General features: G+C 43.1%; 1 protein-coding gene across 1 annotated transcript in view; it reads left to right on the top strand.

Annotated features, from left to right (window-relative positions):
• Positions 1-26,784, top strand: part of LOC142488295 (uncharacterized) — a 73,098-nt gene that overhangs the window by 24,388 nt on the left and 21,926 nt on the right. Inside the window, exons 7-8 of the mRNA XM_075588667.1 lie at positions 2,272-3,436; positions 8,674-8,922. Of these exons, the coding sequence (XP_075444782.1) occupies positions 2,272-3,436; positions 8,674-8,922 (1,414 nt within the window). The remainder of the gene's footprint in view (positions 1-2,271; positions 3,437-8,673; positions 8,923-26,784) is intronic.

Raw genomic sequence — 26,784 nt, 5'->3', positions numbered from 1 at the left:
CTTTTCACTTCCATTTACCCCTCCGTTCTGTAGAGACCTGCGTTTTATTAAGCCAAACGCTCTCAGCTCCACTTTGCTCTCCTCCCTCTTCTGTCTGTTCCTCTACTGACCTGGACAACCTTGTTATGAAGTCTAATTTTGCCCTATCTTCCTCTAAAGATCTACATGCCCCACTTCTTCTCTTCCACTCTCACTCTTCTAAACCCAGACCCTGGTTTAACTGCCATTCATGCTTTGCTCCTACACTCACTCCTCTTAATGCAATATCCTAGATAAATCCTTATTGCCTCCCATATGCAATATCATATTCTCTTGAAGTTGATGAGATACAGCCCACTAGATTAGATACATCCTACGTCGGAGGAAGACTCCAGCAATTCCAGAATGCTTGGGTTCAAATAATTATTGACACTTGGGTGCTCAACGTTGTCAGCAAGGAATACTGTCTGGAATTCAAAACTAGACCTGGAGGGCACAGGGTGAGAAGATCCTGATGATTGTGAAACAAACTTGTCATACAGGCATTAACCAGCAGTATCCAACAGCTTATGAATGATAGTGCAATTCAACCAGTTCCACAACAAGAAAGCTATTGATGTATCTACTCGCCAATGTTCCTCGTGAAAAAGGTGAATTAAGGTCTATCTTGGATGTAAGAGGAGTAAACAAACTGCTCAAGGTAAGGAAATTCAAAATGGAGTCCCTGAAGACCATCATTGTGGCAATGGACCAGGGGGACTGGCTTGTATCAGTATACCAAAGGATGCCTACTTCCATGTACCCATATGTCACAGACACAGAAAGTATCTGCAATTTGCAATAGGGGTAGCACACTACCAATTCAGAGCTCTTCCCATTTGGTCTCTCTGTCACCAAGAATATTCACAAAGGTGTTGATAACACTCATCGCCGAAATGAAGGAATACAATTTTTCCCTGCCTGGATGAAATTCTTATAAAGGCACAAAACCGAGTCCTCTTAGTCCAACACCTATCGAGAATGCTACAATTCATTTCACATCACGGCTGGTTGGCCAACACAGAAAAGAGCCAATTAAGCCCAACCCAGAATCTCAGATTCCTGGGAATGGAGTTAAACACACAGCAAGGCCGAGTGGTTCTTCCCTCCGACAAAAGAGAGAATGTATTTTGTCAATGCATGAGGCTGATAGGCATTTCCTGACAGGAAGTCAGCTTCTCTCTATCCCTCATTGCCAGCAGCTTCTTCTGGCCTTTAAATAGCAGGCAGTTGCTCCCTGGGGTTTCTTGTGCAAAGTACTCTGTACCTGGTTCTGTTTGAGCTCTGCCTTTGCCTCAGTGATTGCCTGCTTGTGCTTTACTTCTGCTTGGACTTGACTATCCCTGCCTGCCGCCTGCCTCGACCCAGGAATTGGACTTGACTACACCTGCATCGCAGGCTTCAGATCCCAGGCCAAGGTCGGTGTACTACTCCCTACCTCTGCTTGTGGGTTCGTATCCTGTCTTGCAGTCAACAACATTACAGATAATATACATTGTAATGTACCAAATGACTTGTCCAGTTGGATGAATTATTGGAGCCTTTTTGTCTCTTACTGTATACATATTTGGGGGGAGGGGTATTGTGCATGTGTATTTGGGGGGTAGTAGTGTATGCGTGTGTATTTGGGGGAGGTAGTAGTGTGTCTGTAATTGGTGGGGGGGGGGTTAGTGTATGTGTGTATTTGAAAATGACACTGTTTTGCACGAAAAAACAATAATAAAACCTAACGGGACTTATCATTCTGAGATGCATTTTATCCCCCACATATTTTTTATATTCCCTTATTCTGATTAAAGCAAGTTTGTCGTATGTTAATGCTTATACAGTATATACCTATTAGTATGTGCAGTATATGTATGTGTTTGTGGGGGTGTAATTTTCATGCATGTGTTGCAGCTCCCTTTGGATAATTTGGACAATTTTTTTTTATAAAATGGCTCTTCATTGAAATGTTGCAGACCCCTGCCTTAGTCAATCAATACAGTAATAAATACAAATGATATGTTTTAAAATTAAATCACTGAGCTTCTAGATACAACTTTCAGGTCTTTGGTGGCCTCCATCAAAGTCATTGGGGAAACTGGATATCAAGGGGCCACAACCTTAAAACTATGGGTTAAAAAGTGAACATTGTTAATTAAGCAGTGATGAAGTACATTTTGCAAATTATTTTATTAATATTTTGCTTTCAGTCATTTTGATTTACAGATAAATAATTTCAGTTCTATATTTTATGTTTACTCCTGTTAGAGAACTTCCTGAAGGAGGAGCACAGCGAGAGCTCTGATATGTCCAGAAACCATCTGATTCCTCGCAGCCCTGAAGTGCCAAAATCCAATGATTCCTGCCACATGTTGGACACATGCAAGGAACCAGTGTCAGCAGAGAATTCCTTTGTTTGTACAGAGTGTGGGAAACAACTCAGTAGTAAGAGGAGCCTCCTAAGACACGAGAATATTCATAAAAAGGATAAACATTTCAAATGTACAGTGTGTGGGAAAAAATTCAACAGTATGGAATATCTCCTCAAACACCAGATTATTCATACTGGGAAGAAACCTTTCAAATGTGGAGAGTGTGGGAAATGTTTCTCTCGGAAGATTGGCCTCATTGAACATAAGGGGATTCACACAGGGGTAAAACCATTCACATGTACAGAGTGTGGGAAAAGTTATTCACGGAAGATCAGCCTCTTCAGACACCAGATGACCCACACAGGAACAGGACCATTCCCATGTACAGAGTGTGAGAAACAATTCAGTATGAAGGGCAGCCTCCTCAAACACCAGATGATACATACCGAGGCAAAACCATTCTCATGTACAGTGTGTGGGAAACATTTCATTAGTAATGTCCGCCTCATCCAACACCAGATGATTCATACAGGGGCAAAACAATTCCCATGTACAGAGTGTGAGAAAAGCTTTTCACGGAAGGGCAACCTCCTCAAACACCAGAGGATCCACACAGGGGAGAAACCTTACCCATGTACAGAGTGTGAGAAACAATTCAGTGCTGAGGGCAACCTCCGCCAACACCAAAAGACTCATACAGGGGTGAAACCTTTCACATGTGCAGAGTGTGGTTACAGTTATACAACGAAAGCCCGTCTCCTTGAACACGAGAGGATTCACACAGGGGAGAAACCTTTCACATGTACAGAGTGTGGGGAACAATTTTGTTATAAGAAATCACTCCTCATACACCACAGGATTCACACAGGGGAGAAACCTTTCACATGTACAGAGTGTGGGGAACAATTTCGTTATAAGAAATCACTCCTCAGACACCACAGGATTCACACAGGGGAGAAACATTTCACATGTACAGTGTGTGGGGAAAGCTTTTCTCATAAGGGTTACCTCCTCAAGCACCACAGGATTCATACAAGTGAGAAACCACTTCCTTGTTCAGAGTAGGGGGTTTCCAATATACCGGTATCGTGTAATAAAAACAACAGGTAAAATCCACTCTCCTCTTGTGTCATGATTCTTGTCTTCTTCTATACCAGCTGCTGTCAGTCTAGATTGCCGTCATATATAGAAGTACATGCACACCGCTAGTAGGTGCTGGAGGGGGGTACTTATTTGCCGGTGCGCTGTGCCCAGGGAGGTCCAGACATCCCAAAGGTACTTGAGCAAGGAAATGGAAGCAGGCACACAGTCTTTCTAAAGGTGCAGTTTATTGTGCCACCAAAGGTCCAATGTTTCGGAAATAGATTGCCTTTATCAAGGAGAGGGCTCTCTCTCCTTGATAAAGGCAATCTATTGCCGAAACGTTGGACAGTCAGTCTAGATTGCCTCACTTATACTTTGTTCTCTTCCAGTGTCAGTCCTGTTGCAAACCCATGTAGGACCAACATTAGTACCAATTGTAGACTTTTAAGATACTCTTTTTTAGCAATTTATATCTAGTGACTTTTTAAACAGAATACTGTGATTGTTTTATGGGATATAGAGTTTGAAAATAAAATAGTGTATTGGTATCATGTCGTTTGAGAAGTGTTTTTTTAATTGAAATATAAAAGATACACGGAGCGCACCAAAGATCAGTATAAAGGTATTTATTACAAGTATATGAACAATTACGTTAGTAAAAGTGAATGAACAGCTGATCGACAGGTGGAGAGAGACCGGGATCAGCTGTTCTGTCACACTTACAGCTGCTCGCGAGTGACACGCGAATATGACGTTGCCAGGACAAAGGCGTTTTAGCATTGGTAGCAATACAGATCAGAAATTCTATTATGCGCTAGTGTGTCTTTAAAATCGAAATGCAACGTAACCTTCCTTTATTCCTGTTAATTTTCGCATGATCCGATATGATGATATGCTGCATGTAATGGTATTGAAATGTAACCCAATTCCAAAGTGCGGGGAAACAGTTCCAGGTGTGCAGCCAACACAACATGGACATACAATTTCTTCAAAGTGTAGGTCTCCTAAGGCAGAGATACAAAGTAGAGCTCTACTCACAAGTTCATAATAACATTCTCCATTTAATGTGCAGCCAAGAACAGTGGAAAAACAGTTTGAGGTCCCATGTGGACCTTTCATCAGGTAATTGACTTTATGAAGAATACAATAATACATATTTCTTCACTGTTATTCCAAAGGTACAGTCTTTCTGAATCTTCAGGCTGGCTGGCTCTTCACCTGAAAAGGGAGAATATTCTATATTAAAAATCATGAATAAATACAGTAATGTACTGCGCGAATTACATTTGTTGTACAGTACGTGTGTGGTTGAAACACATGCGTGTCATTGAAGTCTGCACATGCGTGTCTATGGAACCAAGTTGAAACATACCGATGCAGTCTTTTCTATCTTTTCAACTGCCAGGGGAATGGGACGGAGCATTATGCAAAGTGTAAAACCCTCTGCGGGACAGTCCATAGCAGGCTGTAATGGGCCAAGGGATTAAGACTGCTGGGGTCCCTACATCTGTCTGTAACAGACGCGCACAGAGTGAGACTGAATCAGTCACTCTACCTGCGCGCCTCTAACAGGCGATCGCGTGACTTTTATTTGAAAAACACAGTTTTGAAGCAGGGGATCTTTGGAGCTTAACTGTATTCTGCTTTTCCAGTTACAGGCCCTGTTTTGGGGTGCCGGTATGTAGCCACGTGACTGGGACATTTAAACAATGAAGGGGGATACCGGCACCCCATAACAGGCCTGTAACTCGGGAAGCAGGGGGACTCTGAGGCTGAAATGAATGCGGTTCAGTTAAGGAGAACTCCTGCTTCAATACTGTTACCAAAATAAAATAAAAAATGCTTCATTACCTTAGCAGATAGCTGCTAAGGCAATGAAGGGATAGGCCAGAGTACCTGGTTAATTGGGGGTAGAGGGGGTCGGTGAAGGGGGTAGTTGTCACAGGGTGGGTGGTTGTGCCTACCTTGAAGTTTGTGGGAGGGGTTAACCGCTTAATTACCTTAGCGGTAGTAACAGCTATGGTAATGAAAGGGTTAACCCCTCCCACTACCCACCCAAGAGGCCTAACCCCCCACCCTGGGGCAACTACCCCCTTTTCCTACCACTATACCCCCAATAAACATTACAATACAAACCCCCAACATATATAGTACAGTAATGGTCAAAATCTCTATTATCTAGATCTGGATAATAGCACATTTGCCCATTAAATAAATAAAACATAACCAGAACATTACCCAGCCAGCATATAGTAAATTAAAGTTGTACTTACCCCTGCCAGGATGAAGGCCTTCCTTAGCCTCCTCATCTTCCTCTGCATTCTCTTCAGTGGGCATCAACACTGACAGCAGTACATTTAAAAAAGTAACTACTGACCTGCATCCCCTTAATCACCTTAGCTGTTATTAACCATTTTGGTAATTAAGGCGTTAATCCCCCTCACGCTACAAACCCGGGAGGCCTAACCACCCTCCCCTGGACAACTACCCCCAACCCCCACCCATTGATTGGCACAGTGGTAAGACCATGCTCATAATATGGACATGGTTTGCCACAATGGCAATGAATGGGCAAGCTACAAATAAAAACACAAGCACTGAATAAAATACATTACATTAAAACATTTTTTTTAAAAACACATTTGCCAAAAACCAATTGATTGGCACAGTGGTAAAATATTCTACTATGGCAATAAATGGGACACCTAAAAAAAACACCAAATAAAATACATGACATTTAAATAAAAGCCATTTGCCAAAAAATGCAGTGATTGTTACTGTGCTTAGCTACACCCAGAAAGGGGCATAGATAAACATATTTGAAGTCAAAGGGCAACCTAAAAAAAATAAAAAACAATACAATCAATGCATTTCTTACCTTTGCTGAGATTCACCCTCCAAATCCTTCTCCGGCACCAACTGTTGACCCTCTACACAATGTTCAATAGCCTGATGCGCAGAATTCCATGGTACTCTGTTGATTAATTCATGTGACAGCCAAGAACAGTGGAAAAAACTTTCAGTGCTCAAATGAGGCTTATGTAAGGCCTGTCATGTCACATTTGAGTGCAAATGGTACATCCCCAATCCGATTGGTTGGTGTACCATATAACAGCTTCCATTTTTTTTAAAGGCTGTGACGTCATCTTAAAGGGAGGGAAGTCAGCCAATCAGGTAGCATAGGCTTCCATCCCTTTAAGATGATGTCACATCCTTTAAAAAAAATGGAAGCCGAGACCCCTCCAGGATGTTGATGGAGATGGAAGCCTAGAGAGGGAGCTCCAAAGACCCTCACATGAATAATCAAACTTAAGCAAGTTTCCAACGGAAAAAACAAACAAAAAAAACCCATCCAAGATCTGCAGCACTGTGACGGGAGCTTTGTGACAGGCTATTAATAATACACCAAAAAAATATATATATATATAACTGGGTTGAACTGGTACGAGACTTAGATATGATAAAATATAATTTATTCCTTGATAAAGGTGAACACACAAAATATACAAATAACAGGCAAAATATAGACACTTACTTAAAGATTAGGACAAGAAAGCCATCAGGATACAGGATGGGCCATTTCTTTCATAATTCAGTTGGAATCACAGCAATACATGCAGCCCATGAATGAAGACTCATGCATGAAGACACAGGCATGAAGACATGCAGACATGAAGACTTTTTTGTAAGGGGTGACTCTGACTTAAATACCATGTCAAACTCATCTCTTAACCCTAGATGCCGAAAAGGCTAGCAAAGGTCATTGAAGCAGATTTTGGACTTGCAAAGTATCACACTTAAAAATTCAGTTCCTTTGGTCCCTGGGCCCAGCCTAAACAATTGGGAAATTTAGCCTTTGATCACCAGGCTATGTGAATTCTAGCAGGATGTCCTTCCTGCTCATTACCATAACAGAGGGAGTTTGCAGTTTTCAGAACAGATTCCAAATCCCATATACACTGTAAATAACTTCATAACTTCAGTTCAGTTCAGTAATACTTACTGGTACGCGAGCCATATTAATACATTCCGGCCCGCGTGACGCTCCCAATGAGACTAAATATTACCATGTAGTACTAAAATTAAGAGAGATATTAATATCTGGCTCTTAGTATCTGTTAGATATCAAGTGTTTAGAATCATTAGTTGGGGCTCGGCCCCACGAATACACATATGTAATGTTTAGCATGTTCCGCCGAGGACATCTCATAATATTCTTATATTTAATAAGGTCACCCATTCTGATTTTCTCCTTGGGTAGCCGCACCCCTGGCCCCCATCAAAAAATCCTTTGAAGCAGGGACCCCTGGGTGGTGGACATTTGTCACCTGGTTTTAGATTCCACACCCAATACCCCCGACCTCCTGAATCAGAGGCGTTTGTAAGTGTGAGTTATAATGCTCACAACCCACTCTAGCTTGCTGCAAACAGGAAGCCTGGCTGGGCCTTTGATCAGGGCTGCTTCCTAACCATTTGGTGGCTCTCCTGACCATTTGCATTTAGTAGGCAGGCATCTTTGAGGGTAATTTAAACAAAGGGCTAGAATCACTGTTTTAACATTAACCCTTTCCCTCCCGCAGCAACCCTAGTGTATGTGTAGGTGCAAACATTTGGATATTGAAGCGAGGTAAAAACACATTACTGGACCTCAGTCCAGTTAACCCCTTGCTCCCCAGGTGAGGGTAGAGGGTGGCCAATTGGGGTGTAACCCCTTTAATCCCGGGCCAAATCCTCCCCATCATCACAAGCACAAACTCAGGATGGCAGCCAAATCTAAACATCCCACGATCCAAAAATTTACCCGCGTCTTTGGGGGCTCCCAATGCACGGCTATACGGGCAGAGGGAGACCAAGCTGAAAGAGACACACATAATGCAGGCGGCCACAGACGATGAGATACAAAGACTAAACTTCGAAATAAAGCTCCTCAAAGAGAGTCTGGAGGACCAAGAAAACAGGGAGGGAAGACAGAACATTAGGATTAGAAATATCCCAGAGACCATATCAAATGTAGCGCTACGGCCCTAAAGGAAAGAGAGCTCGATGTGGATAGAGCCGATAGGGCACTAGGCCACAGAGCAGAAGACCCAAAACGATACAGAGACGTGATCATCAAACTACATCACTAGAGCAGAAAATAAAAGCTCATAAACAGAGAAAAAGGTGACATCCCATTCGGTAACGCCACCCTGCAAATATTCAACGATCTGTCCAGGATCAAAGTGGCAAAGAGGAGAGACCTAAAGCCACTGACATACCCCTTGAGAGAAAAGGGGATCAAATACAGATGGGACTTCCCGTTTACACTAATGGTGCCCAAAACCGGGAAACAGATGATACTATGGCACCCAGAAGAAAGTGAAAAATTCCTACAGACCCTCAGGATATCGCCAGCAGAAGAACACAACACGATGCAGAAGTCCCAGAGACCCGGACACCACGAGGCCCCTCCACGCTCATCAGAGTGACTGGCCTCCCAGGCCCACCAGAGGCCTACCCAAAAGCAATGAGACCCTGACGGACTGCCCTCCTTTACCCTACACCCCCGTCCCACTCGCCATGCCCCACATCCCCGCTCTCCCAGATCCCCCTCCATTCCATCCACCCTCCCCCGTGCCGGTCGCCCACCCATGCCAGCTGCCCCCTTGCCTGCAGGAGCCATGGCCCATGACCCCGCCGGCCTAACGAGGAGGAGCAGGACACCAAAGACTCAGCGACAGAGGGCAGCGCCTCAGAGATGCTTCAGCGGAGAATCGAACAGGAAGGATGCTGGCCCCCTCTGTGGCTTCCCGGGGTGGGGGAAAGGGTGGGGGTTCAGCACTCCGTGGTCGGGGAGGGACAGGGGGATTTGGCAACATCCAGGCCCCAAAGACGAGCTCCATTACTTGTCCCGTTTTTTTAAGGTCTGTCCCGGCTGCCCGACTTACTTTAAAATGTCCTGTTTTCAAATTTGATCGAAAATGGGAGATGATTATACACTCTTTTCCCCAGCTAGAACAGAATAAATTCAGATAACACCAAAGATAATATGGTAAACTAACTCGGACGGAAAACCGGATAAAGGAAATATAAAATAAGGAGAACGTCCTGCATCACAACATAACATAACAACATGGCTGTAACGGATCCGCACCTTAGTTTGCTGTTTGCCTTGCCTTACAAACCTATGCAGCCCTGGAACACTGCCCCTGATCTTTGCTGCAGCTCCACCCTTGGTTCACTCATTGAGGCAATGCTGTCACACGCCCCTTCTGCTATTGGTTCACTGACCTTTAAAGACACCTTTCCCCACAATGCTTCCCTGCCGATCATAACTGTTAGGACCAGTATGTCAGGCCAGAATCTGCACTCATGTTAAGCTTCCATTTTGTCTGGTCATAACTAGTTAAGATTCTGTAGTCATCCTTTTGCTGAAATATAATTCATAAATGCACTCAGTTTCTGCTATATTGCATTTCCTTTCTTCCTGCCCAAGATATTGCTATGATACTTTTGTGTTGTCAATTTCCTGATGTTCTAGTTAGAATATAATAAACTGGTTCTAAGCAAGAAGCAAAATAGTGTAATATAGTTGCTAAAGACTCAAGGTCTCTTTTGATAACAGACAATGAATAAGCTATGTATTCAGACATTGCTTGTATTGGGAAAGACATGTCCCAAAAATCACGCCACTAATATGTCCTGCCCCTAAATCACGCCTCTAATCAAAGCTATGCCCAAGACACACCTAGGATACGCCTATGATACGCCTATGTTACGCCTATGTTACGCCTCTAACCAATATCTTCTTTTTCTGTATTAAAGTCATTACCCAATAAATTGAGACAAAGGATTTGAAACCTGGCTTCTGTTACGTTTCATTTCGTTCATCTACCAGGCCTGAAAGTTCATCAAAGATCGAAGATAACAGTGGCAGGGCGTGAAAACTTCTCCGGGGAAGTCTGCTGCAAACGGTGCAGATTGTGTCCAGTCACAAGGCTTCAGTTTTCTTGGCAGAGAATAGGTTCCTTTTGGTTCTGAAGCCTAGGCGAGGAAATTAAGGTTTTCCTTTAGTTTTGGTGTCCAGAAGTGGGAAATTCACAAAGGTGGTGAGTATATATGTAAATTTTTATATACAGTATGATGCTTCACCCCCTCTGGGAATTTAAAAAGACCTGAATTATACTGGTTAGCGTCCAGATAATTTCTGAATTGTGACTGAAGAATTGGGTTTGAGTCCCTTTTAAACAGAATTGTTGGTTAGAGTCCAGAAAATTTTGTGCACGACTGAACTGTTATCTCTGATCTAGCTGAACGACCATTGTATATTGTGTAAGTATAAATGTTGCAATTATTTGTCATAATTAAGCTGTTTTTCTATAAGCTACTAATGGTTTATGCTGGTCTCAGAAATCAATCAGGAATAATAGCTCAGAATAATGGTGTCTGTTTTAATTGTGGTGGTTTTGGTCTTTGGCAGAGAGTGTGCCACTATCAGTCAGAAGCAGGGAAGTGCTGCTTTGCCCGTGGGGGCTCAGAGTGAAAGTCTCTGTAAAAAAAAAAAAAAAAAAAAAACACCGCTACCTTATGTGAAAGAGTTTGTTTGTAACCCTGATGAATTTTTTCCTGAATGATTTCTTGTGTGAAAGTCATGCTGATTATCATGTGTGTACAAAAAATATGAACATTAGTTGCTCATGATGAAATCTAAATTTTAAAAGGTTTTAAAAAGGTGTACACCGAATATAAAGAGAAATACCTCACAACAAAAGGGGAGTATATTCAGCTCGGTCCCTGGTTATAGTTTAAAAGGTTTATTCGTCCTGGCCAGGCGGATACTTTTTAAACCGGACACATTTCTTTTCGTTTGTGGTATTTCTATCTTAATAAAAGGAGGGGCACAGCCTCTCCCTTACAGTTTAAAGAATGCAAAACATTCACATTAAAATTAACTAGCTCTGTGCTTAAGCAGTTTATTTATGAGAACAAGGTAATGTAGAACTGTCTTCTTATCCGTAAAGCAGTAAGGTAACACATTATAATTTTATTTCTACAGGATTAAGATATGTCTGGAGATGTTTTTTTTTTTGTTTAAAATGCTGGTAAGAGCTCACAAGCACTGTTTGAATTAATATATTGTATTATATAAGTATATAACGCCATTAATGTACATAGCGCTTCAAAAGGAGGGTGTCCGTGGTGGCAGATGCTGCGGGGAGGTTGAGTGGTGTGAGCAGAGTGTGGTGATATCTGTCTTTAGCAGCATGGAGGTAAGTTATTTTAGCGAGAATTGTCTCCGTTAAATAAGCAGTGTAGAAGCCATACAAGACAGGTAGGGTCAAGCTTGCTGTTTTTTTAGTCATGGTATAATTGTTGCATGTTTGAAGATATTTTGTTTAGTTTAAGAGAGGGCATAGTTAAAACGGGATAGCAATTGTATTGATGGAAGTTTGCAGGAATATGAGATTTCTTTCAGAAGGCATTCAGGGGAATGAATGAGTGCTCTTGTTGGCATAGATTTGGTGTTTATAAGTAATTTGAAATATTCCTGTTATTTAATTTTTGAAAGATCATACAGAATGCAGTTAATATGAATTAGACAGCGAAACCCGTTATCTGCTATCTGTACTTTAAGGTTTCTGGCTGTTTTCCCAGAAAAAAAAAAAGCGCTTTGAATTTTTTTTCCCTTTTAAAGTCAGAGTGTCTTTAAAAGTTAATGCTGACCATGTGCTCAGCACTTTGCAAAGAGTTCAAAATTATTTGTCTATTTTAAAAGGAAATCTTTTGCTCAGGATTTCAGGATTTTTCTTATATTTACAGGATTTCTATTGTAAATTCCACAGTTCTTAAAAGACCTACTGCAGGCTTTTTTTCTTTTAACACAAGCAGTAAATATTTTTATAGTCACTACACATACAAATCTATTTACCAGTTTAAGTTTGCTATATATCAAGCAACCTGTTTTCATAACTATTTTTGTTCAGATATATAGATAATATATGAACAGAAGAGGGGAGATACATAGGTTATTGAAGGTCTCTCTGAAATCCCTATAGAGGATCCAGAACTTGATATGTTGTAAATGATACACAATGCACAGCAGGTTCAGAATTTATTATAGCAATGTTAACTCCAAGGGGTCTTGCAGTAATAAAAAGTTGCTGCCATACTAACAGGGCTGACAGGCCCCTGGTAAAAAAATAATAATACCTTTGCAGATGTCACAGCAAAGCAGGCAGCAAGCCGTCTCTATGTTGAGGGATATATCATATCTGTCAAATTTATAATTTTGTAACCATTTATTCGTTTTTGGGTATGTTCTGGACATAGAGTTAAAGGACAGGGGATATATAATTGCATAAGTGAACAGGGTATATATTATATACAGGGCATTTCACATTTTTTTTAGCAGAATAGTTACAGTGGAGTGTTTGAGGTGAAAGCCAGGAGTGACTGTGGGTGTGGGACAATAGCCATGAGTGCAGGCTGTTGGGATGCTTGATTTGTGGGGAGAGTTTTAAGGTTAGTTAGTATTAAATGACTAAAAGGTTGACACCATTTGCATCAGAGAAAATGGCAGATGGCAGTTAGGTATGAATGAGAGTAAGTGTGTATTGGGAGAAGAGAGATTGATTTGTAGTTTGAGACAGTGTTTTTGTCCCCATTTTTGAAGATTGGGACAACTCTAGCAGTTTTCCAGGTCTTAGGGATATGGCCTGCAGACAGGATAGAGTTGATTATGGAAGCAATTGGTTTGGCACAGGCTGAGGTACCAAGTTTTAGAAACTTGGATTGTAGCAAAGTCAAGTCCATATTGGTTGCTTAGTTTAAAATTTGAGGAGCGTTAATAGGGAATATCTCTGTTTAATATGCGGATGCTAATAATAGTAGTAACCATATTAATACAAGAATTTATTTCTAGGTATAAATTCTCTCCCTATGAGACACTTATGGGATGAAATATGACCATCAGTAGTTCAAAGTAACGAATTAAGGACCATGTTATTGGTAATAAAACAATTAATAAGTATTGCATGCAACTAATATATATTTTTGAGTCTCTCTAGGCACAGGTTAAAGCTGAAAGTGCACCTACGCGAGACGGGTTAATGGTCAAGCATTTTCTACGCAAGCAAGCTCTTCATCCCAGATGAAAAGGCCATTTAAATACTACTCATCACCAGCATTGCAGTAATAAAAAATTTTTTTATCATCATGGATCACGCACGTCGAAATAGTGCCAGCCTAGGCACAAACAGCTAATAAAGACAAAGACATAGTACCTGCAAATAAGTGTTTTGATGGACACAATACTCTCTGACCACTAATCAAGGGAGAAAGGTCATAGGCAAAAATGTCCAGGCCTCAACACACGAACTTTGAACTTTTTATTTTTACAGGTTTTTATTATTTTTCAGTTACAAATGTATGCTCTATTATGTTTATGTAAGTGGCGTCCCATAAGGATGACAAAATAGTATAAGGTATTATTTGTTTAACTTTGTTTATTTTGTTTGGATATCTAGGTTAATAGAATCTCCCTGCAGAATGATATCCCGGTGGGAGAATGCTTTATCAGTCAAACACACGGTTATGTTCATTGCTCACAGGTAGAGTTAGAAACAAAAGAGAGACACCCAATAAATAGTCTATGGGAAGAATAAGTTTCAGGGAATTTATTCCCAAATGTAGGAGTTGGGTTACTGTATGACAGGTTTACAGGGATATCCTAAATAATACAACCACAGACATTTACTCATTTAACCAAGAATAGGTTTAGTTTAAATTAATGGCTCCGCAGAATAGAATAGCTCAAGACTATATTTTAGCCTCAAAAGGAGGGGCATGTATGCGCCCTAGTTAAAGCGCAATGTTGTGTATTTATCCAGGATTTAGGGACCATGGGGACTTGGTGGTTGGATTGATTTGCTTTGAGCGAAGCTAGCGAATGTTTTTGTATGTGTGTGTTTGTCCTACTAATTGCTCTCTATGTATTAAGTACAGCAAAACTCTGATCCAGAAGTGCGTTGCAACCCCCACCGACGCTATGCCTCTCTGCGGTGATGATGTCGCCAGTCCCCCAGAAGAAGAGCCCGAAGAAGAAATAAACTGGGCTGATATAATGGCCGGAAAAGAAAGGAATGAAGTTATGCACAACTTGGACATCTTGGTCCTTCAGGACTATGAAATGGTTTACTGTTCTGTTCTTCAAATAGACTGTCTCTTAAGGATATGGGGGGGACTGAGAAGACTGGATATGAGGAAGGTGGGAGGTCACCAAGGGCCATGAGTCAACCACAAGGAAAGGATCACAAGTCATCCATTTTGACCATAGCATCCATCTTGGTCCGTTTTGCCATTCTGAGTAAATGCAGTATGAAAGATGCGTGCAAGAAGAATGTTTGTGCAGTCGCTCTTAGCAGAAATTAGCCCCCACCAATTCTCACAAATAGCTGACCCTTAAATTATGTGACATATTGAGATGTAAGCCATTTTCTAATCTATATAAATATTTAATGATATATATATATATATACATATATATATATATATATATATATATATATATATATATATATATATCTCTATTGGTTGTGTGGCATGTGGGCCACTAAGATTGTACCCTGCAATCACACTGCCCCTTGTCATCTGGGTTTCATCCTTCCCACTTTCTATGTATCTGACACGTTACCCCAAGGGAGGCTAAGAAATCGAAAAGATCTGACCAGGACCATTAGTCCAACCTGCATTGCAGCTGGGGGTTTTATACCTAGTTTAGGTGTTCTGGATCTCTATTCTAAATTAAGTGATCTTATGGTAAATATTGATGATGCTCTTAATCAGACAAGTGATGCTATTATCCGTTTGACTAATGAACAAGAGCAGATCCGAACAGTATCATTACAGAATAGAATGGCTCTTGATTATCTGCTAGCCTCACAAGGAGGTGTTTGTAAACTTGTAGGACAGAAATGCTGTGCCTATATTGAAGATGAGTCTGGCGCTATTCATAAAGATATAGATAAGATACAGGAAATTCAGGCTAGGATGCATAAAGAATCCTCAGGCCTTAGCTTAAATTGGATGTCAGGACTCACTAGTTGGATCGGAGAATTTGGTATGAAAATTCTCTATGGTTTTATTGTAGTGATTAGTATAATCGCAGCAATTTTTGTTATTTTTCACTGTGCTAAGTGTGCAATGCTTTAATTTGTCTCAAGGAAACCTTCAGTTTCATCTCACGCCATGTATGCAACTAATAATTCATATGTGGCCATGAACAGAGTCTATGATACTATTGGTCCCCATTAGGCCATAGACATAGATAAGAGTACCTAGTAAGGGTATTTGTTCTTTTAGAGAACAAAAAGGAGGGAATTGTTAGGACCAGTACACTGGCGACACACTTTATTCGAGCTCGGCTAGTCCCACGAATTCGGGTATACCCGGGTGTATTGAGGTTTGTGACTGTTTTCTGCCCGAGTGCATTGAGGTATTTTCCAGGCAGGGATTGAAGCATTTTATTCCCGCTGGCTGCAATACTGCACAGTATATATATATATACCTCATTACAATTCATGAATTTATGCCATCTGGTAGACACGCAAAGCATTGCAGCCTATTAAATCCTAATCATTATCATTTAACAGATCAGCCGCCCATCAGCCAGGCATGAACCCAGGCTGGGAAGGCAAACGCAACGGGGCTTGTCAGAGGTGAGGAGCGGCGCATTCCAGGTATCTGCCAGGTACAAACTGGGTATTTGCTCGAATAAAGTGTGTCGGTGCAGTATGTCAGGCCAGAATCTGCACTCATGTTAAGCTTCCATTTTGTCTGGTCATAACTAGTTAAGATTCTGTAGTCAGCCTTTTGCTGAAATATAATTCATAAATGCACTCAGTTTCTGCTAAATTGCATTTCCTTTCTTCCTACCCAGGATATTGCTAAGATACTTTTGTGTTGTCAATTTCCTGATGTTCTAGTTAGAATATAATAAACTGGTTCTAAACAAGAAGCAAAATAGTGTAATATAGTTGCTAAAGACTAAAGGTCTCTTTTGATAACAGACAATGAATAAGCTATGTATTCAGACATTGCTTGTATTGGGAAAGACATGTCCCAAAAATCACACCACTAATATGTCCTGCCCCCAAATCACGCCTCTAATCAAAGCTACGCCCAAGACACACCTAGGATCCGCCTATGATACGCCTATGTTACGCCTATGTTACGCCTCTAACCAATATCTTCTTTTTTCTGTATAAAAGTCATTACCCTATGAGTAATAAATTGAGACAAAGGATTTGAAACCTGGCTTGTGTTACGTTTCATTTCGTTCGTCTACCAGGCCTGAAAGTTCATCAAAGATCGAAGATAACAGTGGCAGGGCGTGAAAACTTCTCCGGGGAAGTCTGCTGCAAACGGTGCAGATTGTGTCCAGTCACAAGGCTTCAGTTTTCTTGGCAGAGAATAGGTTCCTTTTGGTTCTGAAGCCTAGGTGAGGAAATTAAGGTTTTCCTTCAATAACCCTTCCTGATTGTCACAAGTGTTCTGCCACAAGCCCTAAGGCTTGGCTCTGTTGTGTTCATTATCTCTCTAGTTCTATTTCCTAGTTCACGCAGAGGTCTGTTCCTGTCTCCTGTGCTGAAGCGGAGTACTCTTCATGTTAACTTCAGATCCCTGTTTCCTGTGTTCGGCTGCTAGTCACACGCAGCGGCCTGTACCTGTCTCCTGTGCTGAAGCGGAGGTCTCTCCAGTGTCGACTTCAGCTCCCTGTTTTCTGAGGTCTGCTATCCTTCCACAGCAAGAGCCTATCTACCAGTACCTGGGGCTCGCTGCTCATTCTCCATAGCAGTGGCCATGTCCTGGTTCCTGTGCTGAAGCGGAGGTCTCTCCAGTGTTGACTTCAGCTCCCGGTTTCCTGAGGCTTGCTGTCCTTTCTCTGCGGAGCCTATCTATTTGGTTCCTGGGACCTGATGCTCATTCTACATAGCAGAGGCCGTGTCCTGGTTCCTGTGCTGAAGCGGCGGCGTACCCACTCTGGTCTGCCTATCCTTTCCTGAGACCAGTACCATGGGCCATGGTCGCCGCAAGCGCAGAACCCACACCCGCGCTCACTCTCCTAAGCTGAAGCGGGGAACTTCTGAACTTCTGTTGCCGAACTCCTGCTTGAATAACGTTTACCCTGATGTCTCCAGTCCTGACCCTGGCTTGTCCACTTATGATGCTACCTTCTCCAGTCCCGACCCTGCTACGTACGACTACGAACTGCGCAATCCGGATCAGCCTGCGCGGTCTAAGGTCGGTGCTTTTACAACCCCACCTCAGCCACTGGTCCGACCCAGGTTTGTGGCGAGCACAACCGTGACAATGACAGAACAGAGTAAAAACGAAGAGCCTAGTCTAAACAAATATGATAACTAAAAGAAAGAATGGGAGTCACAAGCAAGCTATGATACAAGGTTTTGAGTTAAATGGTCGAGATATTAGATCAAGACCAGTTATAAGTTCGATAAAAGAGAGAGGAAAAAAATGGGTATAGCAAATATGTATTGAACTATGTAACATTGTACGATATCCTATGTACATGTAAATACAATATGCTACAATGTAATATTTTGAAATGTATCTGCTTTGACCAGAGAAGGTGGGAGAAGCAGAGAGCAAGAATGCAGGGAGGAGAGCAGAGGCCAGTCTGAATGCAGCTGCAGAGGGTGAGGATGGGGTTAGTGACAGCGGAGCCTCAGCAGTGAGAACCGGAAGTGAGGTGGATTCCCCGCCCCCCCCACCAACCAAGCTCCACAGTGAAAGGTTGGACATACACTCCACCACCTCCCCCCCTGCACCTGCTCCTCAGATCTGGTGCAGGGTCAGTGTCTCAGTGCAGGGTCAGTGTGTCAGTGTCTCAGTGCAGGGTCAGTGTCTCAGTGCAGGGTCAGTGTCTCAGTACAGGGCCAGTGTGTCCGTGTCAGTGTCTCAGTGCAGTGTCAGTGCGTCTCAGTGCCGGGTCAGTGTGTCAGTGTCAATGCAGGGTCAGTGTGTCAGTGTAGGGTCAGTGTGTGGTAAGTGCAGGGTCAGTGTGTCAGTGTCAGTGCAGGGTCAGTGTGTCAGTGTCAGTGCAGGGTCAGTGTGTCTCAGTGTAGGGTCAGTGTCTCAGTGCAGGGTCAGTGTGTCAGTTTTAGTGCAGGGTCAGTGTCTCAGTGCAGGGTCAGTGTGTCAGTGTTATTGCAGGGTCAGTGTGTCAGTGTCAGTGCAGGGTCTGTGTGTCTCAATGCAGGGTCAGTGTGTCAGTGTCAGTGTCGGTGCAGGGTCAGTGTTAGTGCAGAGTCAGTGTGTCAGTGTGTCTCAGTGTGTCAGGGTCAGTGCAGGGTCAGTGTGTCAGTGTGTCAGTGTCAGTGCAGGGTCAGTGTGTGGTAAGAGCAGGGTCAGTGTGTCAGTGTCAGTGCAGGGTCAGTGTGTGGTAAGTGCAGGGTCAGTGTGTCAGTGTGTCTCAGTGCAGGGTCAGTGTGTCAGTGTCAGTGCAGGGTCAGTGTCTCAGTGTCAGTGAAGGGTCAGTGTGTCTCAGTGTGTCAGGGTCAGTGCAGGGTCAGTGTGTCTCCGTGCTGGGTCAGTGTGTTAGTGTCAGTGCAGGGTCAGTGTGTGGTATGTGCAGGGTCAGTGTGTCTGTGTTTATTCAGGGTCAGTGTGTGGTAAGTGCAGGGTCAGTGTTAGTGCAGGGTCAGTGTGTCAGTGTCAGTGCAGGGTCAGTGTGTCTCAGTGCAGGGTCAGTGTGTCAGTGTTAGTGTATGGTCAGTGTCAGTGCAGGGTCAGTGTGTCAGTGTCAGTGCAGGGTCATTGTTTCTCAGTGCAGGGTCAGTGTCAGTGTTGGTGCAGGGTCAGTGTGTCTCAGTGCAGGGTCAGTGTATCAGTGTCAATGCAGGGTCAGTGTGTCAGTGTCAGTGCAGGGTCAGTGTCAGTGCAGGGTCAGTGTCTCAGTGCTATAAAATTGGAGGTAATACTGGACACCTATGGTATATTTTAAATGTATTCGGGGAGGTGGGGGTATATTTTAAATGTATTCAGGGAGGTGGGGGTATATTTAAAATGTATTCAGGGGCTTGGGGGTATATTTTAAATGTATTCAGGGGCTTGAGGGTATAATTTAAATGTATTCGGGGGGGCTTGGGTGTATATTTAAAATGTTTTCAGGGGGCTTTGGGGTATACTTGAAATGTATTTGTGGGGCATGGGGGTATTTTTTATATGTATTCGCTGGGCGTGAGGGTATTTTTTATATGTTTTCCCGGGGCTTGGGGGTATATTTTATATGTATTCAGGGGCCATGGGTTTTTTTATTTATATGTATTCGCAGGGCTTGCGGGTATATTTTATATGTATTTGCGGGGCGTGGGGGTATATTTTATGTGTTTGGGGGGCGTGGGGGTATATTTTATATGTATTCGCTGGGCTTGGGGGTATATTTTATATGTATTCGCGGGGCGTGGGGGTGTATTTTATGTGTTTGTGGGGCGTGGGGTTATATTTTATGTGTTTGGGGGGCGTGGGGGTATATTTTATGTGTTTTGGGGGCGTGGGTGTCCAGTATTGGGTCAGTGTCTCAGTCCAGGGTCAGTGTCTGGTCAGGGTCTGAGTCTGTGCAGGGTCAGAGCGAGAATGGGGGGTAGAGAGAATGGGGGGTAGAGAGAATGGGGTGTAGAGAGAATGGGGGGGTAGAGAGAATAGAGGAGCGGATTGAGAGAGAGAAAATGGAGGAGCGGAGGAAGAGAGGATGGGGAGAGAATGAGGGGAGGGGACGGAAGGGAGAGAGAATGGGGGGGAGGAAGGGGGTGAAACAGGGGGGAGGGAAGGGAGAGAGACTGGTGGGGGTTAGAGAAAATGGGGGGGGGGGAGATTGAGAGAAAATGGGGGAGGGGAGGGATAGAGGGAATGGGGGAGAAGGTAGAGAGAGAATGGGAAGAGGTAGAATGAATAATACAGCATCAATGGTGACACTATTAGATAAATACCATAATATTAATTTTTTAATAATGTAATTTGTTGTATTAATAATTTTTATGTGTCCCGGTTTTTCATTTTCAAAATCTGGTCACCCTATCCATTACTCCCGCTGCGCTCGGACCACATGGGAGAGGCCTATGGTTGCGGGCCTGAACCCTCGGCTGGTGTTCTGGCGAGGGGGGGGGGAGGATGAGATGGGGGTAGGGTTGGCAGGTGTCCGGTTTTCACCCGGACAGGCCAGTAATTCCAATGCCTTTCCGGTATAAAATTGGAGGTAATACCAGACACCTATGTGTCCGGTATTATCATTATAACTTACGGAGGGATGGTAGCGCGAGGGTGGCCAGAAGGCGGTGCCAGGTGGGGAGCGGCGAGGGCGGAAGTGCGATGGCGGCCGGTAGGTAGCCTGTGCTGAGGCTGGAGCAGACGGTGACCGGGCGCAGTTAGGACTGGAGGAGTGTCCTGACTGGAGGAGTGGACAGCCAATCGGAGGACAACGGGGGCGGAGCCCACACCCGAGCAGCCCAGAGACAAGCCGGCGATGTCTGTGTCCTTCAGGAAATAAGGTAAGACCCAATATGGGGATGGCGGGCCAGGGTGAGATGATGGGGGGAAATGATGATAATGGGGGGGCAGGGTGAAAAGATGGTGGGGAGATGATGATAATAATGGGGGGGCAGGGTGAGATGATGGGGGGGATGATGATAATAGGGGGCAGGGTGAGATGAGGGGGGAGCAGGGTGAAAAGATGGGGGGGTGGGGAATATTATGATAATGGGGAGGGGATAAGATGTGATGGGGACCAGCCTGGGGAGATGAGATGATGATGGGGGTATATTTTCTATGTATTGAGAGGTGGGGGTATATTTTATATGTATTCGGGGAGGTGGGGGGATATTTTAAATGTATTGAGGGAGGTGGGGTACATTTTAAATGTATTGGGGGAGGTGGGGATATATTTTAAATGTATTGAGGAGGTGGGGGTATATTTTAAACGTATTGGGCAGGTGGGGTATATTTTAAATGTATTGGGGAGGTGGGGGTATATTTTAAACGTATTGGGGAGGTGGGGATATATTTTAAACGTATTCGGGAGGTGGGGATATATTTTAAACGTATTCGGGGAGGTGGGGTATATTTTAAATGTATTCGAGGAGGTGGGGTATATTTTAAATGTATTCGGGGAGGTGGGGGTATATTTTAAATGTATTCGGGGAGGTGGGGGTATATTTTAAATGTATTTTCGGGGAGGTGGGGGTATTTTTTATATGTATTCGCGGGGCGTGGGGGTGTTTTTTTATATGTATTCGCGGGGCGTGGGGGTATTTTTTATATGTATTCGCGTAGCGTGGGGGTATTTTTTATATGTATTCGCGGGGCGTGGGGGTATATTTTATATGTATTCTCGGGGCGTGGTGGTATATTTTATATGTATTCGCGGGACGTGGGGGTATAATTTATGTGTTTGGGGGCGTGGGGGTATAATTTATGTGTTCGGGGGGCATGGGGGTATATTTTATGTGTTCGGGGGGTATGGGGGTATATATTATGTGTTCGGGGGGCGTGGGTGTCCAGTATTGTGTCCAGTATTTTTGGACAAGCCACCTGGCAACCTTAGGAGGGGGAACTTTTTTTGGAGGTGGACAAGGCTTTGCCACGGCCCTACCTAGGACCAGCCAGATATGGACAAGAGGAGGGCACTAGCCCCCTAAGTAGTAACTGACACCACCCCAGGGGCAGAGCAACTCCACCACAGCTATAAGGCTGGGGGGAGAAAATCAGTTACTTAAAGACAAACATACACATATATAACCATGCCCTGCTAAAAATGCTCAAAATAATTCAAATGTAATCCAACCCCCCCTATCTCTCCACCTTCACACCCTTACCGCCCTTCACGCCCCCTCCCCCCTCTCTTCCCCCTCCACTACTCTACACCCTCCCCCTCACCACCTAACCTCCCCACCTCCCCCCTCCCACCCACCACCTCTCCCCTCTCCTCCCACACCACCTCTCCCCTCCCCACAAACTCTCCCCCTCACCTCTCCCCTAACCCCCACCTGTCCCCCCACCTCTACTCTCGCCTCTCTCCCCCCACCTTTCCCCTCCCCCCACATGTACCCCCCCACTTCCTCTCCCCCCACCTGTCCCCCCCCACCTGTCCCCTCTCCACCTCCTACCCTAACCCCCACCTGTCACCGCCACCTCTCCTCTCCCCCCCACCTCTCCTCTCCCCCCCTACCTTTCCCTCCCCCCACATGTCCCCTCTCCACCTGTCCCCCCCACCTGTCCCCTCTCCACCTCCTCCCCTAACTCCCACCTGTCCCCCCCACCTCTCCTCTCCCCCCCACCTCTCCTCTCCCCCACCCACCTTTCCCTCCCCCCCACATGTCCCCTCTCCACCTGTCCCCTCACATCTCTCCCCCCACCTCTCCCTCCCCACCACCCCCACCTCTCGCTCCCCCACCCCCACCTCTCGCTCCCTCCCCCCCACCCCCACCTCTCGCTCCCTCCCCTCCACCTCTCTCTCCCTCACCCCTCCTCTCTCTCCCTCCCCCTCCTCTCTCTCCCTCTATGTCCCAGGCCTTAGGCTCCTGAGAGCCATACAGGTAATATACAGCAGAAAATTTGTATTGAGCGCGCTGTCTCTCCAAACGATCCCCCTCTCACGGCTACCCGGTGTCACCCCGCAGCTCCCAATCTCCCGTGATCAGCGGGGCATAATCAACAATACAAAAAACAAAAATAGGAGCGCATGAAAATGAAACCAGAAGAAACCAAAATTAATACATATATTTTTATCATGAAAAATCATTCATCATACAAAAAATACACATAATACAGTAATATATTAATAACCTTATCTAAAATGACACAAATAAATTATACACGAGCCCTAGCCACACAGGAATATGGGATGTAAACACCCAGATGCACAACCCTAGTTGTAACAGGGAAGGAGAGGTGCTAGGAAAGCAAGATGTTATGAAAGATGTTATGAAAAAACAGACCTTAAGCACTAAAATTCCCCTTTGTGCTCCTCGTGGCAGGCAGGGCTCCACCAGCTACACAAGCTGACTGTCGTCACGGCCGTGAGTCGCTGCGTAATGATGTCACCAACGCGTTTCGTGTCACATGACACTTCATCAGGGCTTGGCCATAGAAGCTCAGAGAGGCACTAATATACCTCCCCTGGTTCCTATATTAACCAATAGGGAACTATGTCTTATTTCAGGCTGTCAGGCCATCCAATCAACTGCTCACATACTAATTAACAAATCAATATAACTAAATGCTAATAGTGATTTAGAAAAATGATGATAATAAATACATAACACTTACAAAAAAATACACACACAAATACATGACATAACAAAATGAACTATAATTGATTCAAAATAACACATATAAATAAAAACGATTTAAAAGTTAATTTAAAAAAATGACCCAAACAATGATTATTGATTAGTCTATTGTTACTCATCATACAACATACTTATAATGAATTAATGTGTAAACATAAAGATTTTCAGAGCTATTTGAGCTCTAGACTCCTCACAATTACATCATTGTCCATACCTTAAAAAATAAACTATAAAATAATATATATTATAAAGAACAAGAGATAAACAACATTATCGCAGCTTGTCCTGATTAACCTATGAGTGTCAGAGTTAAGCCTCGCAGGACACCCTTAAGAAGGTACAAAGATAAATCCCCCCTTAACTAGATTTAAAAAAATTAGACCATATGGACATAAATCTACATTCATCACACACTGAGTACTTATATAATCCTTAAAAATGAATCCTTAAAAATTAATTATATGTTACTATCTAATGTGATAAAAGCCATAGTAGGAGATGTTAGAGATTACATGTGTTGATACATACATCGCAGCCTACTGTTTAACTAAATGAGTCAGAGCAATGCTCGCAGGACTCAATAACCTTATATCAAAATCTGTTCCATATTATCATTAAGTGAATAAATTTCACAAATGACCATATTGGCACAAAGCCTATGAAAATAACCTCATTAACCCCCTAGAGTAATAATGAACTTAATGACTAGTCTCATACTACCCTATGGGTATTTGATGTTATTTTGAAAGTTATTTGAGAAAGTTATTTTAGAAATTTATTTGAGAAAAGGGGCCAATTCTATCTGCTCATTTAACCCACCAGGTGACTTGCTTTCCAAAGTATAAATCCAGAATTGTTCCCTTTGGAGCAGGAAATTATCCCTATCACCCCTCCTGGGATCCCTGGATACTACTTCAATTCCCCTAAAACGTAGGGTATCCACCTTTCCTTTATGGTTGGTCAAAAAATGTTGAGCTAAATTATGGATAGTTTTGCCCTTCTCTAAATTAAGTCATGCATTTTTAATCCCATTAATGTGCTCACCAATACGCACTTTAAGTGGTCTGATGGTTTTCCCTACGTAAATTAATGGACATGAACAATTGATAACATATACAACAAACTTAGTTGAACAGTTTATAAAATGATTCACCACATATTCCTTCCCATTGTTGCTATTACAGATAACTTTATCCTTGCTCATATGTTTGCAAACCACACATCTGCCACATGTATAGTTGCCCATTGGTTTAGCAAGAAAGTTGCCACTAACAGTAAGATTTTTATTGTTTTCGCTAGTGGCCTTCTTCAGAGCTCTAGGTGCCAGCCGATTTTTAATATGTTTGGCTTTTCTGAAGGCTACTTTGGGCCTAGAGGGCAACGTTTCCTTTAGAATGGGATCCATTTTCAGGATATCCCAGTGTCTATTGAGAATCCCTCTTATCTTATTTTCCTGTCTGCAAAAACCTGTCACGAAAATGGGTGTATCACTGAAACTCTTTTTCTTTTTAACCAGTTGTTTAGATTTTGGAATAAGTAATTCTTTCCGAGACATTCCTCTAATCTTTTTAATAGATTTACTTATAAGGTCCTCTTCATATCCTTTTTCTTTAAACCTAGTAGCAAGACTTAGCGTTTGTGTGTCAAAATCAGTGATTTGTGAACAATTCCTACGGACACGCAACATTTGCCCATACGGAATATTATCTAACCAGAAGATGGGATGGTTACTGTTGCGGTCCAAATAGGAATTGACATCTACTGTTTTACAAAACGTTTTCGTGACAATATTGTTATCCTGAATGGTAATTTTCAGGTCTAGGAAATTAATTTCACTATTATTATTTTCCCCACTGAAAGTCAGATTTCTCTCATTATTATTTATACTTATAATAAATGAATCCAGGTCATCCTGTGTACCAGACCAGATGATCAAGATGTCATCTATATACCGTCGGTAATATTTAAGATATTTTCCATAGGCATTATTGTTCCAAATAACATCTAGTTCCCACTTTCCCAAAAACAAACCAGCGTAATTGGGAGCGAAACGCGTCCCTGTGGTCTGGAGATAAAATTGTCACTCAAAAGAAAAATAATTATGATGAAGTATAAAATTAACACTATCTATAATAAATTTCTGTTGTGCATCGGTTAAAGAATTATCATTGTGCAAAACATGGGTGATTGCTTCCAAACCTTGGGTGTGACGTATGTAAGTATAGAGAGGCTACATCTAAATTAACCCAGATGTAATGCTCCTCCCAAGTAATGTTTTGTAAGGAATTTAGTACATCCATACTGTCACGTAAAAAGAGGGTAGTGCTGCAGTAAGGGGTGCCAAAAAATATTCAACATATTGTGATAAATTAGCAGTGATGGAATCAATCCCGGACACAATGGGACGGCCAGGGGACTCTCTAATGTCTTATGTATCTTTGGTATGTGATACAGAATGGGAACTCGTGGACAGACCTTATACATATAGAAAAATTCTTTACCTGACAGTACCCCTAGATTGAGTGCTTTACTTAGGAAATCTTTAATAATGCATTGATATTTCAGTGTGGGATCACCTGGTAATTTTTCATAGGAGATACTATCATTCAGAAGGCGATGTGCTTCTTTGATTTAGTCCTCCCTATTTTGCAGGACTGTCCCGCCCCCCTTATCCGCTTGTCGTATGATAAGGTCACCATTCGAATGTAATTTTTTTAAAGCTCGTCTTTCTTGGTGGCTTAAATTGTCATTAACCATACATGAACGTTTGTTTTTACACATTAACTGCAGATCCTTTTCTACAAGTGTAGCCCCTGTAAGAAATAGCGGGCTACTTATCCTTCTCCTACTGGAGTAAGCCCTGGTAAGGGCAGGCGCCAGTAGTAATCATGGGTTTTTCCCCCCACCAAGCCCTGCTTCTAGTGATAGAGGTAGGCCCCTGACTCTGTGGCAGGCCTGAGACATCATAAGGGGCAGGGCTGTAC

Source organism: Ascaphus truei, chromosome 2 (genome assembly GCF_040206685.1).
Source record: "Ascaphus truei isolate aAscTru1 chromosome 2, aAscTru1.hap1, whole genome shotgun sequence".
NCBI lineage: Eukaryota > Metazoa > Chordata > Amphibia > Anura > Ascaphidae > Ascaphus > Ascaphus truei.
The sequence above is the reverse complement of the archived record's forward strand: the minus strand, read 5'-3'. Positions and strand labels throughout refer to the sequence as shown.